Source organism: Scyliorhinus canicula, chromosome 25 (genome assembly GCF_902713615.1).
Source record: "Scyliorhinus canicula chromosome 25, sScyCan1.1, whole genome shotgun sequence".
NCBI lineage: Eukaryota > Metazoa > Chordata > Chondrichthyes > Carcharhiniformes > Scyliorhinidae > Scyliorhinus > Scyliorhinus canicula.
The window spans coordinates 4,269,729-4,283,941 of record NC_052170.1 but is presented as its reverse complement, the minus strand read 5'-3'; the positions used below and the strand labels follow the sequence as shown (position 1 = coordinate 4,283,941).

General features: G+C 48.8%; 1 protein-coding gene across 3 annotated transcripts in view; it reads right to left on the bottom strand.

Moving 5' to 3' along the window:
• trmt1 (tRNA methyltransferase 1) overlaps positions 1 to 14,213 on the bottom strand; it is a 33,279-nt gene that overhangs the window by 13,438 nt on the left and 5,628 nt on the right. The window contains exons 1-10 of one of the 3 annotated variants that reach the window (XM_038785055.1): positions 14,077 to 14,132; positions 11,887 to 12,273; positions 10,740 to 10,795; positions 10,507 to 10,640; positions 8,185 to 8,372; positions 6,662 to 6,777; positions 5,515 to 5,627; positions 4,847 to 4,995; positions 3,536 to 3,619; positions 2,267 to 2,336 (exon numbers count right to left, since the gene is read on the bottom strand). In XM_038785055.1, the coding sequence (XP_038640983.1) occupies positions 2,267 to 2,336; positions 3,536 to 3,619; positions 4,847 to 4,995; positions 5,515 to 5,627; positions 6,662 to 6,777; positions 8,185 to 8,372; positions 10,507 to 10,640; positions 10,740 to 10,795; positions 11,887 to 12,254 (1,278 nt within the window). In that variant the 5' untranslated portion in view covers positions 12,255 to 12,273; positions 14,077 to 14,132. Of the gene's footprint in view, positions 1 to 2,266; positions 2,337 to 3,535; positions 3,620 to 4,846; positions 4,996 to 5,514; positions 5,628 to 6,661; positions 6,778 to 8,184; positions 8,373 to 10,506; positions 10,641 to 10,739; positions 10,796 to 11,886; positions 12,274 to 14,076; positions 14,133 to 14,213 lie in introns of those variants that run through there. The other 2 variants (XM_038785057.1, XM_038785056.1) reach the window with 2 other exon arrangements.

The following is a 14,213-nucleotide window of genomic DNA, read 5'->3' as shown; positions in this document are numbered from 1 at the left end:
CGGCAAGGCTGCGGGTCAATGAACATTTAGAAGGTAGATGGGTTCTTCACTAACAAAGGAGTCAAAGGTCATCGCGGGTAGGGAGGAATGTGGAGGTGGGGGGGTCACAATCAGATCAGCCCCTCGCACTGGCAGGATCCTTTGGTCCCAGGGCAAGTCAATGGGGTTTCGAAAGGCTCGGCGTATTTTCCGTCCCCACCATGACAGAGCTGTAACATTCCGCCCACTGAATGGCGGAGCAGGCTGAAGGGGCTGAATGGCCTACTCCTCCTCGCAATTTGCCTGTTTGGATATTGTCCAGAGAATGGTCGAAAAAAATGAAGAGTGTTGATGCGTTTTGAGAGGAAACTCAACAAGTAGATGGGGGAGAAGGTCACGATGATAGATCCAGATAAGGAACTGGGCAGCACAGTTACGCAGTGGTTAGCCCTGCTGCCTCACAGCGCCAAGGTCCCAGGTTCGATTCCGGCTCTGGGTCACTGTCCGTGTGGAGTTTGCACATTCTCCCCGTGTGCGCGTGGGTCTCACCCCCGCAACCCAAAGATGTGCAGGAATGGCCACGCTAAATTGCCCCCGAATTGGAAAATAAAAGAAGTGAGCACTTTAAATTTCAGAGATTTGGATAAGGAAAGATGGGAAGAGGTTTGAGTGGAGCATAAATAGCAACATGATCTGGTTGGTATTATGGGCAGCACGGTAGCACAGTGGTTAGCACAGTTGCTTCACAGCTCCAGGGTCCCAGGTTCGATTCCGGCTTGGGTCACTGTCTGTGCGGAGTCTGCACGCTCTCCCCGTGTCTGCGTGGGTTTCCTCCGGGTGCTCCGGTTTCCTCCCACAAGTCCAGAAAGACACGTTTGTTAGGCGAATTGGACATTCTGAATTCTCCCTCTGTGAACCCGAACAGGCGCCGGAGTGTGGCGACTAGGGGATTTTCACAGTAACTTCATTGCTGTGCTAATGTAAGCCTACTTGTGACAATAATGAATATTATTATTAAACAAGTTATTCAAATCGAACAGAGTCAGATATTTTGATACAATACATAAAGCACGATCACTACACACGAGAAGGTTACATAAAACGACCTATCTCGGAGCTGTGTATCCTATGTGATATTATGCAACCCTTATTTAATATCAACGTAACTTTCTACCTCTTTCTCAGAGTTAATTGGCTTCATCTTAACTTTACCCATGTTACTCACCTCAACCAATCCACGTAATAGCAGACACCACATTCTAACCACTCTGGTGATTAGGAAATTTCTCTTGAATTCCTGGATTTTTTTGTCTGTGTGACTTACAGTTTTAATCCCCCTCTGTTCCACCCACCCCACCACGAACACATACACAAATGGAAACGTCTTTTCTCACTCCACCTCACAGAATGATTGAAAGGTGCGGTTTGTACCCCCCCCAATACCGGCGTTGACAGAAATATAAACAATATTAGTGATGGGCGTGGAATGTGCAAATCTAGTACAGACGGGATGGCATCATTTTGCATAACAAGCTGGAAAATTTGCATTGATGCAAACTTAGGAAATCTACGTCAAGTGGTTAGTGTCGTGGCTGAATGTCAGAAACTCCTGGCGAGGTGGTTCGCAGACCGAGTTAGTCTCAGCTAGTCAGAAATGTGAACACCCGAGTCTTTAGTTTTCACTGCTTTTGAGGTCAATTATAGTCTTCGAACATTGATAAGTTTGTTATTGCCGTCTTCACATTATGACAGAATACACACACACCACAGAAACAGCCTATTTGGCCCATCTAGTCAGCACTGACACACGCGCGCGCCTCTTCATTTCCCTACTGGATTTAACTAATCCCTTTTCTTTTCTGGAGTCTGGAGAGGAATAACAGCAACAGGTATTGGAATTAAAGAGAAATGTCGCTTCTCTGCTGGAGGAACTAACAAACAGTTCAACTCGCTCTAGGGTCTGTGCCATACACACTGGGAGGCCATTCGGATCCGACCTGGTAGGGATGGAAATCGAGCTTTCAAACTTACTCCTCGTGACTTTATGATGCTTGCAAGATGTCATTAGGTTAAAGGCGTTATCTAAATGTAGGCTGTTATCCAAGTTGGCCATTTTCTGCAGATCGAAGATGATCAGAAAACTACTGGGATTATTAGCTTTATCCTATTTTACAATAACATTTTAAAAATGAAATAAAGGGCCTCTCAGGATTGCACGGTGGCTATATGTACGGTTCGCCCAGCAGACAAACAGAAAGCAAAATGCAGAATTGAAGGGCTCACTTACCAAGTGCTTCTGGCAACAATGTTCACATTCTGCTCCCACTGGTGGCCCAGTGCTCGCTGTGTATTTGGAGCTGGATAAGAACAATATTATCCCGGGTTACTATTAGAAAAGAAAGATTTTTAATTACACGGCAGCTTTCACAAGCCCAGGATGGCCCAACGTACTTCACTGGCGTGAAGTGTAGTCACTGTTGTTGGGACGGGGCAAACAAGGCAAGGGGATCCTCGGGATTGAGGAGGCGAGAGACCGTGGAGCGCATATCCACAGGTCCCTAAAGGCGGCAGATTACCTGGATAAGGTGGGAATCCCTTTCTTTATTGGGCGGGGTATGGGATACAACGCAGGGATGTAACGCTGGAACTGTATAAAACACTGGTTAGGCCACAGCTGGAATATTGTGTAGAGTTCTGGTTACATTATAGGAAGGACGTTATTGCTCTGGAGAGAATGCAGAGAAGATTTAGAAGATCTTGGAAATTGCAGCTAGCTCAGTCGGTAGAGCTCGAGAATCTTCGCCTCAGGGTCCTGGGCTTTCTGTAGTGCCTTTCACAACCTCATGTTGTCCGGAACCACATTACAGATTATGAAAAGTAGTCATTGCTGCAATGTAGGAAACGCAACGGCCAATCTGGGCGCAGCAAGCTGGTGGCACAGTGGTTAGCACCACCGCCTCACTGCGCCAGGGACCCGGGTTCAATTCCGGCCTCGGGTGACTGTCTGCATGGAATTTACACTTTTGACTGTCTGCGTGGGTTTCCTCCGGGTGCTCCGGTTTCCAAACATGTGCAGGTTAGATGGATTGGCTATGTTAAAATTGACCCAGTGTCCAGGTTAGGTGAGGTTGTGGGGGTAGGGAGGGGGGGGGGGGAAGTGGGCCTAGGTAGGGTGCTCTTTCAGAGGGTCGGTGCAGACTCGATGGGCCGATTGGCCTCCTCGTGCACTGTTGGAATTTTATGATTCCGTGATTCTAAGCTTCCACAAGAAGCTGTGCAGCCAGATCACATTTTCTCTCTGATATTGTTGGCCGAGGGATAAAAATTGGTCAGGACTCCAGGGGGAACTCTCCAGGATAGTGCCTTGGGATCTTTCCGATGCACCAAAGGGGACAGCCAGAGGCTTCGAGAGGGCCGCCTCGGTTGAGCACCATCAGTAGGAGGTCAGCGTTCTACTGTCACTGAGACACAGACATCACCAAGAGGAGATCAGCAGCAGAGAAACAAACGGGGCAAACGTTGCATAATTACTTTACAAAGAGAAAGTGTCACCTACTTGTTACCGTGGCTGACCATTTTGCCCATCCGCTGAATGTGGAACGTGCCACAGCCCACGCAGTTATATATCAGAGCTTGTTTACTGTAACAGAGAACCACAACCTTCAGACACACATTCCCTACATAACATACCAAAAACCCAGCGACATAAATGCATCTCCCTTTCAACAGGTCAGAGGAGGTCTATGGGGAGACGGTGGTGTAGTGGTCATCTCACTGGACTAGTAACCGAGAGGCCAAGACAAACCATCTGGGGACATGGGTTTAAATCCCACCAGTGCAGATGATGGAATTCAAAGTCAATTAATTAATAAAAATCTGGAGCTGATAGCTAGCCTGAATAATAACCTCAATCCTCGAAGGAAATCTGCTGTCCTTACCCTGTCTGGCCTACATGTGACCTGTGGCTGACCTCTGAAATGGCCCAGCAAGCCGATCAGTTCAAGGGCAAATAGGGATGGGAAACACATGCGCCAGCGAAGGCCACCATGTCCCGAGTCAGACACTGATTTATCGATATGAAAAAGAAACAACTGCAATTATACAGCTTGCTGTTAAATAAAATTAGTTTACTGTCCCGGGATAGTTAGGAAATCAGGAAGACAATTTCCCAACTCTGGATTTAGAACAGACTGACTCTACAGCACCATTGCTGCCTTCAGCTCTCAATCCGGCCAGTTTTGTGGCGGTTGTTTTCGAGTGAGATTAACTAACGCTGAGTGGAGCCACTCCCACTCGGGCATTGGCTTAAACTCTCCCAGCACGCGACCCAAGAAAGGTCGGGAGTGAGGCAGAAACGACCCCCTCCCATTGCCCCCAGGAGGAAGTTAACTCACTGACAGCGGCTGTACATTAAGGGGAGCCAAAAGCAGCAAGACAGAACCCGGGGGAGTAGGCACTTTCTTGTGGAGGAGAGGAGGAGGGAGGGATTTTAATTCAAACAATCAAAGTGGGTCAGATGAACCGTAAAGGTCGGAAACTAGAGCAGCAGGACGGCGCAATGGTTAGCACTGCTGCCTCACAGCGCCGAGGTCCCAGGTTCAATCCCGGCCCCGGGTCACTGTCCGTGTGGAGTTTGCACATTCTCCCCGTGTCTGCGTGGGTCTCACCCCCACAACCCAAAGATGTGCAGGGTAGGTGGATTGGCCACACTAAATCACCCCTTAATTGGAAAAATAATAATTGGGTACTCCAAATTTACTTTTAAAAATGTTGGAAACAGAACGGTAGTTGACGAGGCTTTTTTTCCAAAGTAGATTTAAGCTTCGTACATCAAGCAGATTGATTGGGCCTCACCCAGTTATTGTACCTGGCTGAAGCTTTAACCTTAGCCTGTCCCGAGAATACTTGGACAAATACTCGGATGTAGAAATCGACACTGACGGAGAGGACAGGAACAATATATCGCTGGTAGCAGTTCGCACGAAGATCCAGGTTGTGCAGGATGATACGAAGAGCCTGCGGGAAGGAAGAGGATAGGGGGTGAGAGAGGCAGAGGATAGGGGGTGAGAGAGGCAGAGGATAGGGGGTGAGAGAGGCAGAGGATAGGGGGTGAGAGAGGCAGAGGATAGGGGGTGAGAGAGGCAGAGGATAGGGGGTGAGAGAGGCAGAGGATAGGGGGTGAGAGAGGCAGAGGATAGGGGGTGAGAGAGGCAGAGGATAGGGGGTGAGAGAGGCAGAGGATAGGGGGTGAGAGAGGCAGAGGATAGGGGGTGAGAGAGGCAGAGGATAGGGGGTGAGAGAGGCAGAGGATAGGGGGTGAGAGAGGCAGAGGATAGGGGGTGAGAGAGGCAGAGGATAGGGGGTGAGAGAGGCAGAGGATAGGGGGTGAGAGAGGCAGAGGATAGGGGGTGAGAGAGGCAGAGGATAGGGGGTGAGAGAGGCAGAGGATAGGGGGTGAGAGAGGCAGAGGATAGGGGGTGAGAGAGGCAGAGAGGCAACGTGCCGCTTTGCGGGGATCCGGACGCAGAAACTCACCATTTCGTGACAAAACTTTGACTTCAGCGACATGGATCCATACTTGCTGTAACAGGTCTCCCCACTATTGCCAGCCATCACTGCCATGTCTGTACACGTGACACAAAGAAGCCCTTAAAGACACGAGAGAATTATAGTTCATTTAAATCGACTCAAATCCTCCAAAGCAGTTAACCGAAGCTGACCCTCTTTCAGATCTCAACGGAGAAGTGTAAACATCTACATTTCTGTCTTTACACCGTGGGGATAGTGGAACATGGAATATCCCCACTGATAGAACCGGAGAGAGATCAGTTCGAAAGCAAAGCAATGCTCAAAAAAACCCTCTGACATTTAGATTCTCCATCCAAAAACAGTGATGAGAATTCCATCTGGAATTTAGCACGATCCAGACTGTGATCAGCATCCTCTCCTGCCCCTAGCAAGAGGCTAACTCACTTATTAACTTTGCAAAGCCTGTCCGCTATCTACAAGGCAGAAGTCAGGAATGTGATGGAATACTCTTCACTTGCCTGGACGAGTGCAGCTCCGACAACAATAGAGAAGCTCGACACCGTCCAGGACAAAGCAGCCCCGCTTGATTGCTGCTCCTCCTACAAACATTCACATTCAGCAGCAGTGTGTAACATCTACAAGATGCACTGCATCACCGATACTCCATAGACAGCATCTTCCAAACCCACAACCGCGACTATCTACAGGGGCAGCAGACACATGGGAACCCCACAACCAGTAAGTTCTCCTCCCAGCCACTCACTATCCTGACGTGGAAATATATCGGCCGTTATTTCACTGTCGCTGGGTCAAAATCCTGAACTGCTTCCCTAACAGCACTGTGGGTGTACCTACACCATGTGGACTGCAGCGGTTCAAGACGACAGCTCACCCACCACCTTCTCAAGGACAGTAAATGCTGGCAGAGCCAACGACCCCTACACCACGTAAATGATTAAGGAATCACCCAGGGCAAAACTCCTTCTCAAGGCTGTCCTTGACAAGCTGCAGAAGCTCAGGACGGTTTGTAGTCACGTATCACCCCCCCCCCCCCCAATTGCCCCAACATCCACATGGCTCTGCAATGCAAGGGGTCCAACATTCCAATCACCAGCTTTCAATAGGTCACTCATATCCTTGCGATTACTCTCACCTCCTTCGCTAACTGCTTGAACGGCCGCGTCTATGAACTGGGATGGACTTCCATAGGGATCCAGATCAATCACATCAAACCGGTCCCATCTCCTTTTGGATTCGTACAGGAGCATGCTGCAGAGACAGAGACAGACCCACCCCTCCCCAGTTAATATTTACAGCCTGACACATCCTAGAATCAGACGAGTATTATTTGTAAGCTTAACTTTAACAAAATGGCGAATGGACAAAATGCAATTTAGCAATCAGGCTAGAAGAATCGACTGCCCCAGGATCCAAAAAGAAGTTGTCCATAGATCTCTGAAGGCAGAAGGACAGGTTAATAGGGTGGTGAAAGGGGCATTTGGAGCAATTGTCTTATCAATCGAGACATAGATTACAAAAGCAGGGAGATCATGTTGGAGTTGTACAGAACATTGGTGAGGGAGGGCCGCACTGTCAGAGGGTCAGTACTGAGGGAGTGCCGCACTGTCAGAGGGTCAGTACTGAGGGAGTGCCGCACTGTCAGAGGGTCAGTACTGAGGGAGTGCTGCACTGTCAGAGGGTCAGTACTGAGGGAGAGCTGCACTGTCAGAGGGTCAGTACGGAGGGAGTGCTGCACTGTCAGAGGATCAGTACTGAGGGAGCGCCGTACTGTCAGAGGGTCAGTACTGAGGGAGTGCCGCACTGTCAGAGGGTCAGTACTGAGGGAGTGCCGCACTGTCAGAGGGTCAGTACTGAGGGAGTGCCTCACTGTCAGAGGGTCAGTACTGAGGGAGCCGCACTGTCAGAGGGTCAGTACTGAGGGAGTGCCGCACTGTCAGAGGGTCAGTACTGAGGGAGCGCTGCACTGTCAGAGGGTCAGTACTGAGGGAGTGCCGCACTGTCAGAGGGTCAGTACTGAGGGAGTGCCGCACTGTCAGAGGGTCAGTAACTGAGGGAGCGCCGCACTGTCAGAGGGTCAGTACTGAGGGAGTGCTGCACTGTCAGAGGGTCAGTAACTGAGGGAGTGCCGCACTGTCAGAGGGTCAGTAACTGAGGGAGTGCTACACTGTCAGAGGGTCAGTACTGAGGGAGTGCCGCACTGCCAGAGGGTCAGTACTGAGGGAGTGCTGCACTGTCAGAGGGTCAGTACTGAGGGAGTGCTGCACTGTCAGAGGGTCAGTACTGAGGGAGTGCTGCACTGTCAGATGAATAGTCTTCGAATGAGATGCTAAAGCGAGGCCAAGGCCATTTGACCTCTCAGGCAGGGGTCAACGGTCAGATGGCAATACCGTGAAGAGTTAGTGAAGTACTCCCTGTGCCCTGGCCAAAATGTATGCCTAACCACATGAAAATTCTTCACTGTCATCTGTTGCTGGAAGTTTGCCGTATGTAAACAATGAGAGTATTTAATTAGGTGTAACTTGCTTTGGAATGGCCCGTAGCAGCTGTCGAAATGAGAGCCCTATCGTTCATTAACCGATCTAACCTGACTCAGGAACACTCGGTGAAAGAAGATCTTTAATTTCTCGCCACAATACAAAGTCACCGACACAGTACCTTGCATCTGCCAAGCTGGCCGTTACTAAGTGGCCCACTCCATTCAGCTCGATGTTTCTCTTCATTAGTTCCACGGCTCTTGATGAAAAGTCATTGGCCACAATACTGTGAATTCCAGGTACCTCCTTGGCAAACCGGATTGAGCGGAGCCCCGATGCTGCCAACCCCTCAAGTACACGAATCCCACCCTGCACACGGAACCAGACACTCAAGTAAACAACGTGCAAGTGTATCGGCAGGAGAGCATACAATGATATTCCACAGAAACCCCAGTGCAGAAGGAGGCCTTTATATTGACTTGCTCAGTCTCACAGCCCCCATCCCACTCACCCGTGTCCCCCGCCATCCCCTTTATATTGACTTGCTCAGTCTCACAGCTCTCCCCACTCACCCCAGTGTCCCAGCCATCCCCTTTATATTGACTTGCTCAGTCTCACAGCTCTCCCCACTCACCCCAGTGTCCCAGTCATCCCCTTTATATTGACTTGCTCAGTCTCTCAGCTCCCATCCCACTCACCCCAGTGTCCCAGCCATCCCCTTTATATTGACTTGCTCAGTCTCACAGCCCCCATCCCACTCACCCCAGTGTCCCAGCCATCCCCTTTATATTGACTTGCTCAGTCTCACAGCTCTCCCCACTCACCCCAGTGTCCCAGCCATCCCCTTTATATTGACTTGCTCAGTCTCACAGCTCTCCCCAGTGTCCCAGCCATCCCCTTTATATTGACTTGCTCAGTCTCACAGCTCTCCCCACTCACCCCAGTGTCCCAGCCATCCCCTTTATATTGACTTGCTCAGTCTCAAAGCTCTCCCCACTCACCCCAGTGTCCCAGTCATCCCCTTTATATTGACTTGCTCAGTCTCACAGCTCTCCCCACTCACCCCAGTGTCCCAGCCATCCCCTTTATATTGACTTGCTCAGTCTTACAGCTCTCCCCACTCACCCCAGTGTCCCAGCCATCCCCTTTATATTGACTTGCTCAGTCTCACAGCCCCCATCCCACTCACCCGTGTCCCCCGCCATCCCCTTTATATTGACTTGCTCAGTCTCACAGCTCTCCCCACTCACCCCAGTGTCCCAGCCATCCCCTTTATATTGACTTGCTCAGTCTCACAGCCCCCATCCCACTCACCCCAGTGTCCCAGCCATCCCCTATTTATACACACTTTTCAAAACCTATTAAAAAAATACAAGTTAGCAAACCAACATGAGTGACAGTAATCAAAGGCCATTAACATCAATCACCTGTTTCTCTCAACCGCAACAATGTAATTGACATTAACGAACCTTAATGTAATTTGACACAACATTAATAGCCTACCTGTGATTCCAGACCTACGGTGATGTGGTTGACTCTGAACTGCCCGGTGAACGACCCAGCCAGCCACTCAGCTGGATTGCAGTGTGGTGAATGTAGGGATTTCAGATATACTGTATATGTATTTGGTGTAGTCAGGGTTAAAATCCTGGGTTAGTGTGTGTAACTGCTGCGGTCATGTTTTTAAAGACCCTGGCTCGCAAGACAGCTCGGCTTTTTGGAGGCAGAGGTGCAATTGAAACGTTGTAAAAGTTTGGGCGATTTGATATTTTTCACATTAAGAGGGTCCCCTGGGGAGTAGATAATTAGAGACATTGTGTTCAGCTCAATAAGATGATGCCGTTACTGGGAGAAGCCAGAGGCTGGGGACAGACCCGAAGCAGTCGAGCTCAAGACAATGAGTTAAAGATTTGCCTGTGAACAGGGGAGGAGCAATTTCCAAGGCTGGCAGTTTAAGCAGTAAGTTGAGACGGTCAGGAATCTGTATCTGGTATCTGAAGGATCTCTCTTACTCAAAGTTATATGTCCAAGACATCTCTTTACAGCAAGTATTCCAGAGTCTGTTAACAGTATTTAAAAGTGGATTTTGTCCTGAGATGGGTGTTGTTTGAGGGGAGATAAAGATAGCGGTTAGGAATGCTTCATTGTATTGTTAAGCATTGTTTAACTGGTAATTGAAATCCACCTGTGTTATAATGTTAAAGTTATCAATAGTACGTTAGTAATAAAGTTTTTTTAATAAACCATATCCCTATTTGTGTATGAAAGCATCCCTAGAGCAAAGCATCCTTTCCTCACAGTCTTACAGAATTAAACTAGAATATTGGGGATTCTGATCAGTATCCGAGCAACTGTTGGTGTCTGGTCCGGGATCCTAATCTAAGATGGCGGCTCACCAGCACCTTCTCAAAGGGGATTAGGGATGGGAAATAAATGCTGGCCTTGCCAGTGACGCCCCTTGCGCAGGACTGAAAATAACCAGGCGAAGCAGGGTATACCTCACCTCGCATTTCTCCCCCACACTGGCAGTTCTCTTTGCCGCTGAAGCATCTCCCGATCCCGCTGCAGTCCCGGCACTTTCACTCTCTGTCAAATTTACAACAATCTTCTGCCTGTCCTCTTCTCCGGGGACCAGCACTGTAGAAAACATTTCGAGACTGGTTAGCGCCATGTCTGCCTGTAGCTCCCACCCCCCCCCCCCACCCCAACTATTAAAACAAGGTACATTCCGCTTACCCAGAATCCCCTTTGATATCAGCTGCTGTCGAGCAAACTCTGTGATCACAGCACACCTGAGAGAGAGAGAGAGAGAGCTGAAAATAGCAATTACTGCGGCGTGGGATCAAATCCGTGACTCCCCCCCCCCCCCCCCCCTCTCTCGTGCCTCCCCAAACCGTCAACCACATCACTCAAGGCTACAATTTCTGATAGCTCCACTTGGAAATACTGTCAGGATATTTGAGAACGGTATAAGATTTGACAGCAAAACTCCAATCTTGTTCCGCACACACATTTCACAACCAGGGAAACAAGACAGTGTTCGGAGCAGGAACCCTGCTCACATCATCACCTCAGCCGAGCATCTCGAGGTTTATTGTTACTTTACACCCAGAGATTCGATAACAGCAGAGCTGAAACTGGAGACCCCCGAAACGTCAGGGAGCTTCTAATTGATTGTCTGTGGAGTAGACGGTGCTGAATAAAACACCCTCCCTCTGGCTGCTATTTTCTCCACTGCCCATAGTCTCCCTGGACGGCCCATCAGTAGTCACCACAAAGGCTCCTTCCCCACCTCACATATCTCCATATCACCGAATTTCTTCAGCATCTAAAAATCTATCCATCTCAGTCTCGACCATGTGCAATGATTGATCATCCACAAGTAGAAAATTCCAAAGACTCAACCCTGACTGAAAGTTGTCCTCATCTCGGTCCAAAATGGCCGACCTTCTCCTGAGACTATCCAGTGTTCTAGACTCTCCTGCCAATGGGAGAAACAGCCTTTCTTATTTAAAATGTCTGCAACCACAATTGGATAATCTTCGCCCACTTTCAAAATTTGATTAAGGTCACCAACTGTGTGCCTTCATTCCGATTTTGAAACCAGCACTTCTTCCAAATTTGTACGCACATAGACCATAAGACTTGGGAGCAGGAGTAGGCCATTTGGCCCATCGAGTCTGCTCCGCCATTCAATGAGATCATGGCTGATCTAATATAATCCTCAAATCCGTTTTCCCGCCTTTGCCCCATAACATTGGATTCCCTTTAAAAAAAATAACTTAAAAAGATAAATTAGAGCAAATGAATATACTGAAGTCCACTTTAACAGTTTAGTTCGGGCTCTGGTGGCGAGACAAGGTCCATAACATCAGGTACTTACGTTAAATCACGGTTGAACTCCTGTACAGGATTGTAAAATACTTCATTGGCACTAGGGAAGATAATTTTAGCCTTCCCTTCACTGATGACGGTCTCCTCAGTCTTAATCCCTGGTAAGGTTTCACTATTTGGCAAGGGTTCCACAGTAGCCTCCACAGGGCTGGCTTTTTGACACTGATCACTGCCGTTGCTTCTCCAGGTCTGGTCTGACTCTGCCTGTGACTCCTCTCCCATTTCCATCATGGAGTTTTCCCCTGTTGTATCGCGAAGGAGACACTCTGCCCAGACTGCTCTTCTCACCACGATCGAGGCTGCACACACAGTGCGGCGAACAAGGTACCTGACCAGCCGCACACGGTTTACCAGCATAGGTCGTGGTTGTTTAACTCTGGGCAAAAAAAAAAATTAGCAAATTAAACACTGGAGGGGAAAGATTTTAAGTGGAACGTCAGCAGTACACATTTCTATTTGCTTAGTCAAAAGGAATGGAAAGAATTGCATTTATATAGTGCCTTTTAAAGTACAGAATGTCCCAAAGCACTTTTTGAAGTTGTCACTTTTGTAATGTTGGCAATGGAGCAGCCATTTTGCACACAGCAAGATCCCACAAACAGCAGTGTGATAACTGACCAGATAATCTGCTTTAATTATGCTGATCGAAGGATAACTATTGACCTGGATGGAGAGATCTGCCTGGCACCTCTGCCTCACAGCTCCATGGTCCCAGGTTTGATTCCCGGCTTGGATTACTGGCTGCGCAGTGTCTCCACATTCTCCCCGTGTCTCCGTGGGTTTCCTCCGGGTGCTCCGGTTTCCTCCCACAGTCCGAAGATGTGCAGGTTAGGTCAATTGGCCATGTTAAATTGCTCCTTAGTGTCCAAAGATGTGTAGGTTAGATGGGGCTACAGGCATAGGATTGGGGAGTGGACCAGGGTAGGGTGCTCTTTCAGAGAGTCGGTGCTGACTCGATGGGCCGAATGGCCTAGTTCTGCATTGTAGGGCACCAATTCTAACTCTCCTGCTTCCAGTAATGGCCATCGGACCATTTACATCTCTCCAAGAGTAGATGAGGGCCTCATTTAGCACCTGATCCAAAAGTAGAAGTTTAATGTTTCGCCGGAAGCACGAGAGAAGAATAGACGCAACCCCAAATGGCACTATTCCTTCCTGCCTGCGGGTACATGTTGGAATGCCAAAGCGATTGTTTTCACTGACTGAACGCTGCAATCTTCCTAGATTATATTAAGATACAGGTACAGAGAGCAGGATTGGAGATTTAAGCACAAAACCTCAAAACATGGCAGCAGTTTTGCAAGCGATTTAAAGAAAATAACTTACCAGCAGAATGCAAGAAACACAAGAAATTTCTTAGCAAAATTCAAGTGACTCAATTACCATTAGGCACAACAGGTTTTCTTTGTGAGCAGCTCAAATCTTCTAAACAGGGTCCTGCCCAGAACTGCAATGGGGCGTCAGCAGAGGCCTCAGCGTAGCCCCCATCTCCACTGGACTGGGAGCCAGGTGGTTAAACACAAGAGTTTACACAGCGCAAGGGGGAGGGGCCCTCCAGCACATTATACCCAGTGGGACTATCTCATTCTGCCCCACTCTTTCCCCAGACCCCTTCAAACACTTAATAATAATCTTTATTCACGTCACAAGTAGGCTTACATTAACACAGCAATGAAGCTACTGTGAAAATCCCCTAGTAGCCACACTCTGGCGCCTGTTCGGGTGTACAGAGGGAGAATTCAGAATGTCCTGTTCCTCCAACAAGCACGTCTTTCGGGACTTGTGGGAGGAAACCGGAGCACCCGGAGGAAACCCACGCAGACACGGGGAGAACGTGCAGACTCCACACAGACAGTGACCCAAGCCGGGAATCGAACCTGGGACCCTGTCACTGTGAAGCAACAGTGCTAACCACTGTGCTTGTAAGGGGTTTTATTGCAAGAATCAGGTGTGAAGGAACAAAACGAATAACACAGCGCGGCGGGGAGGAAACAAGGAAAGTAAAATATACAGGGGACTCAGAACTTAAACACGCAATGAACATTGAAACATAAACAGTTGGAAGAATGTTTTTAATATAATATACATGCACATAAAGTTTTATACATCTTGAAAGTTTTATTTATGGTATATATATAGAGAGAGAGAGTTAGTGAGCAATTATCAGCCTCACACTTACACACACAGCGCAGGCAGCAGGATTGCAGGCTGATGGGGGCCGCCATTTTGATGAGGGCGGCCGGGGGGGGGGGGGGCTGCTGGGAAGTGTCCCCGCCGTCATGGCTGCGCGGAGCGATCGATGCGCTCGGCCGCTCG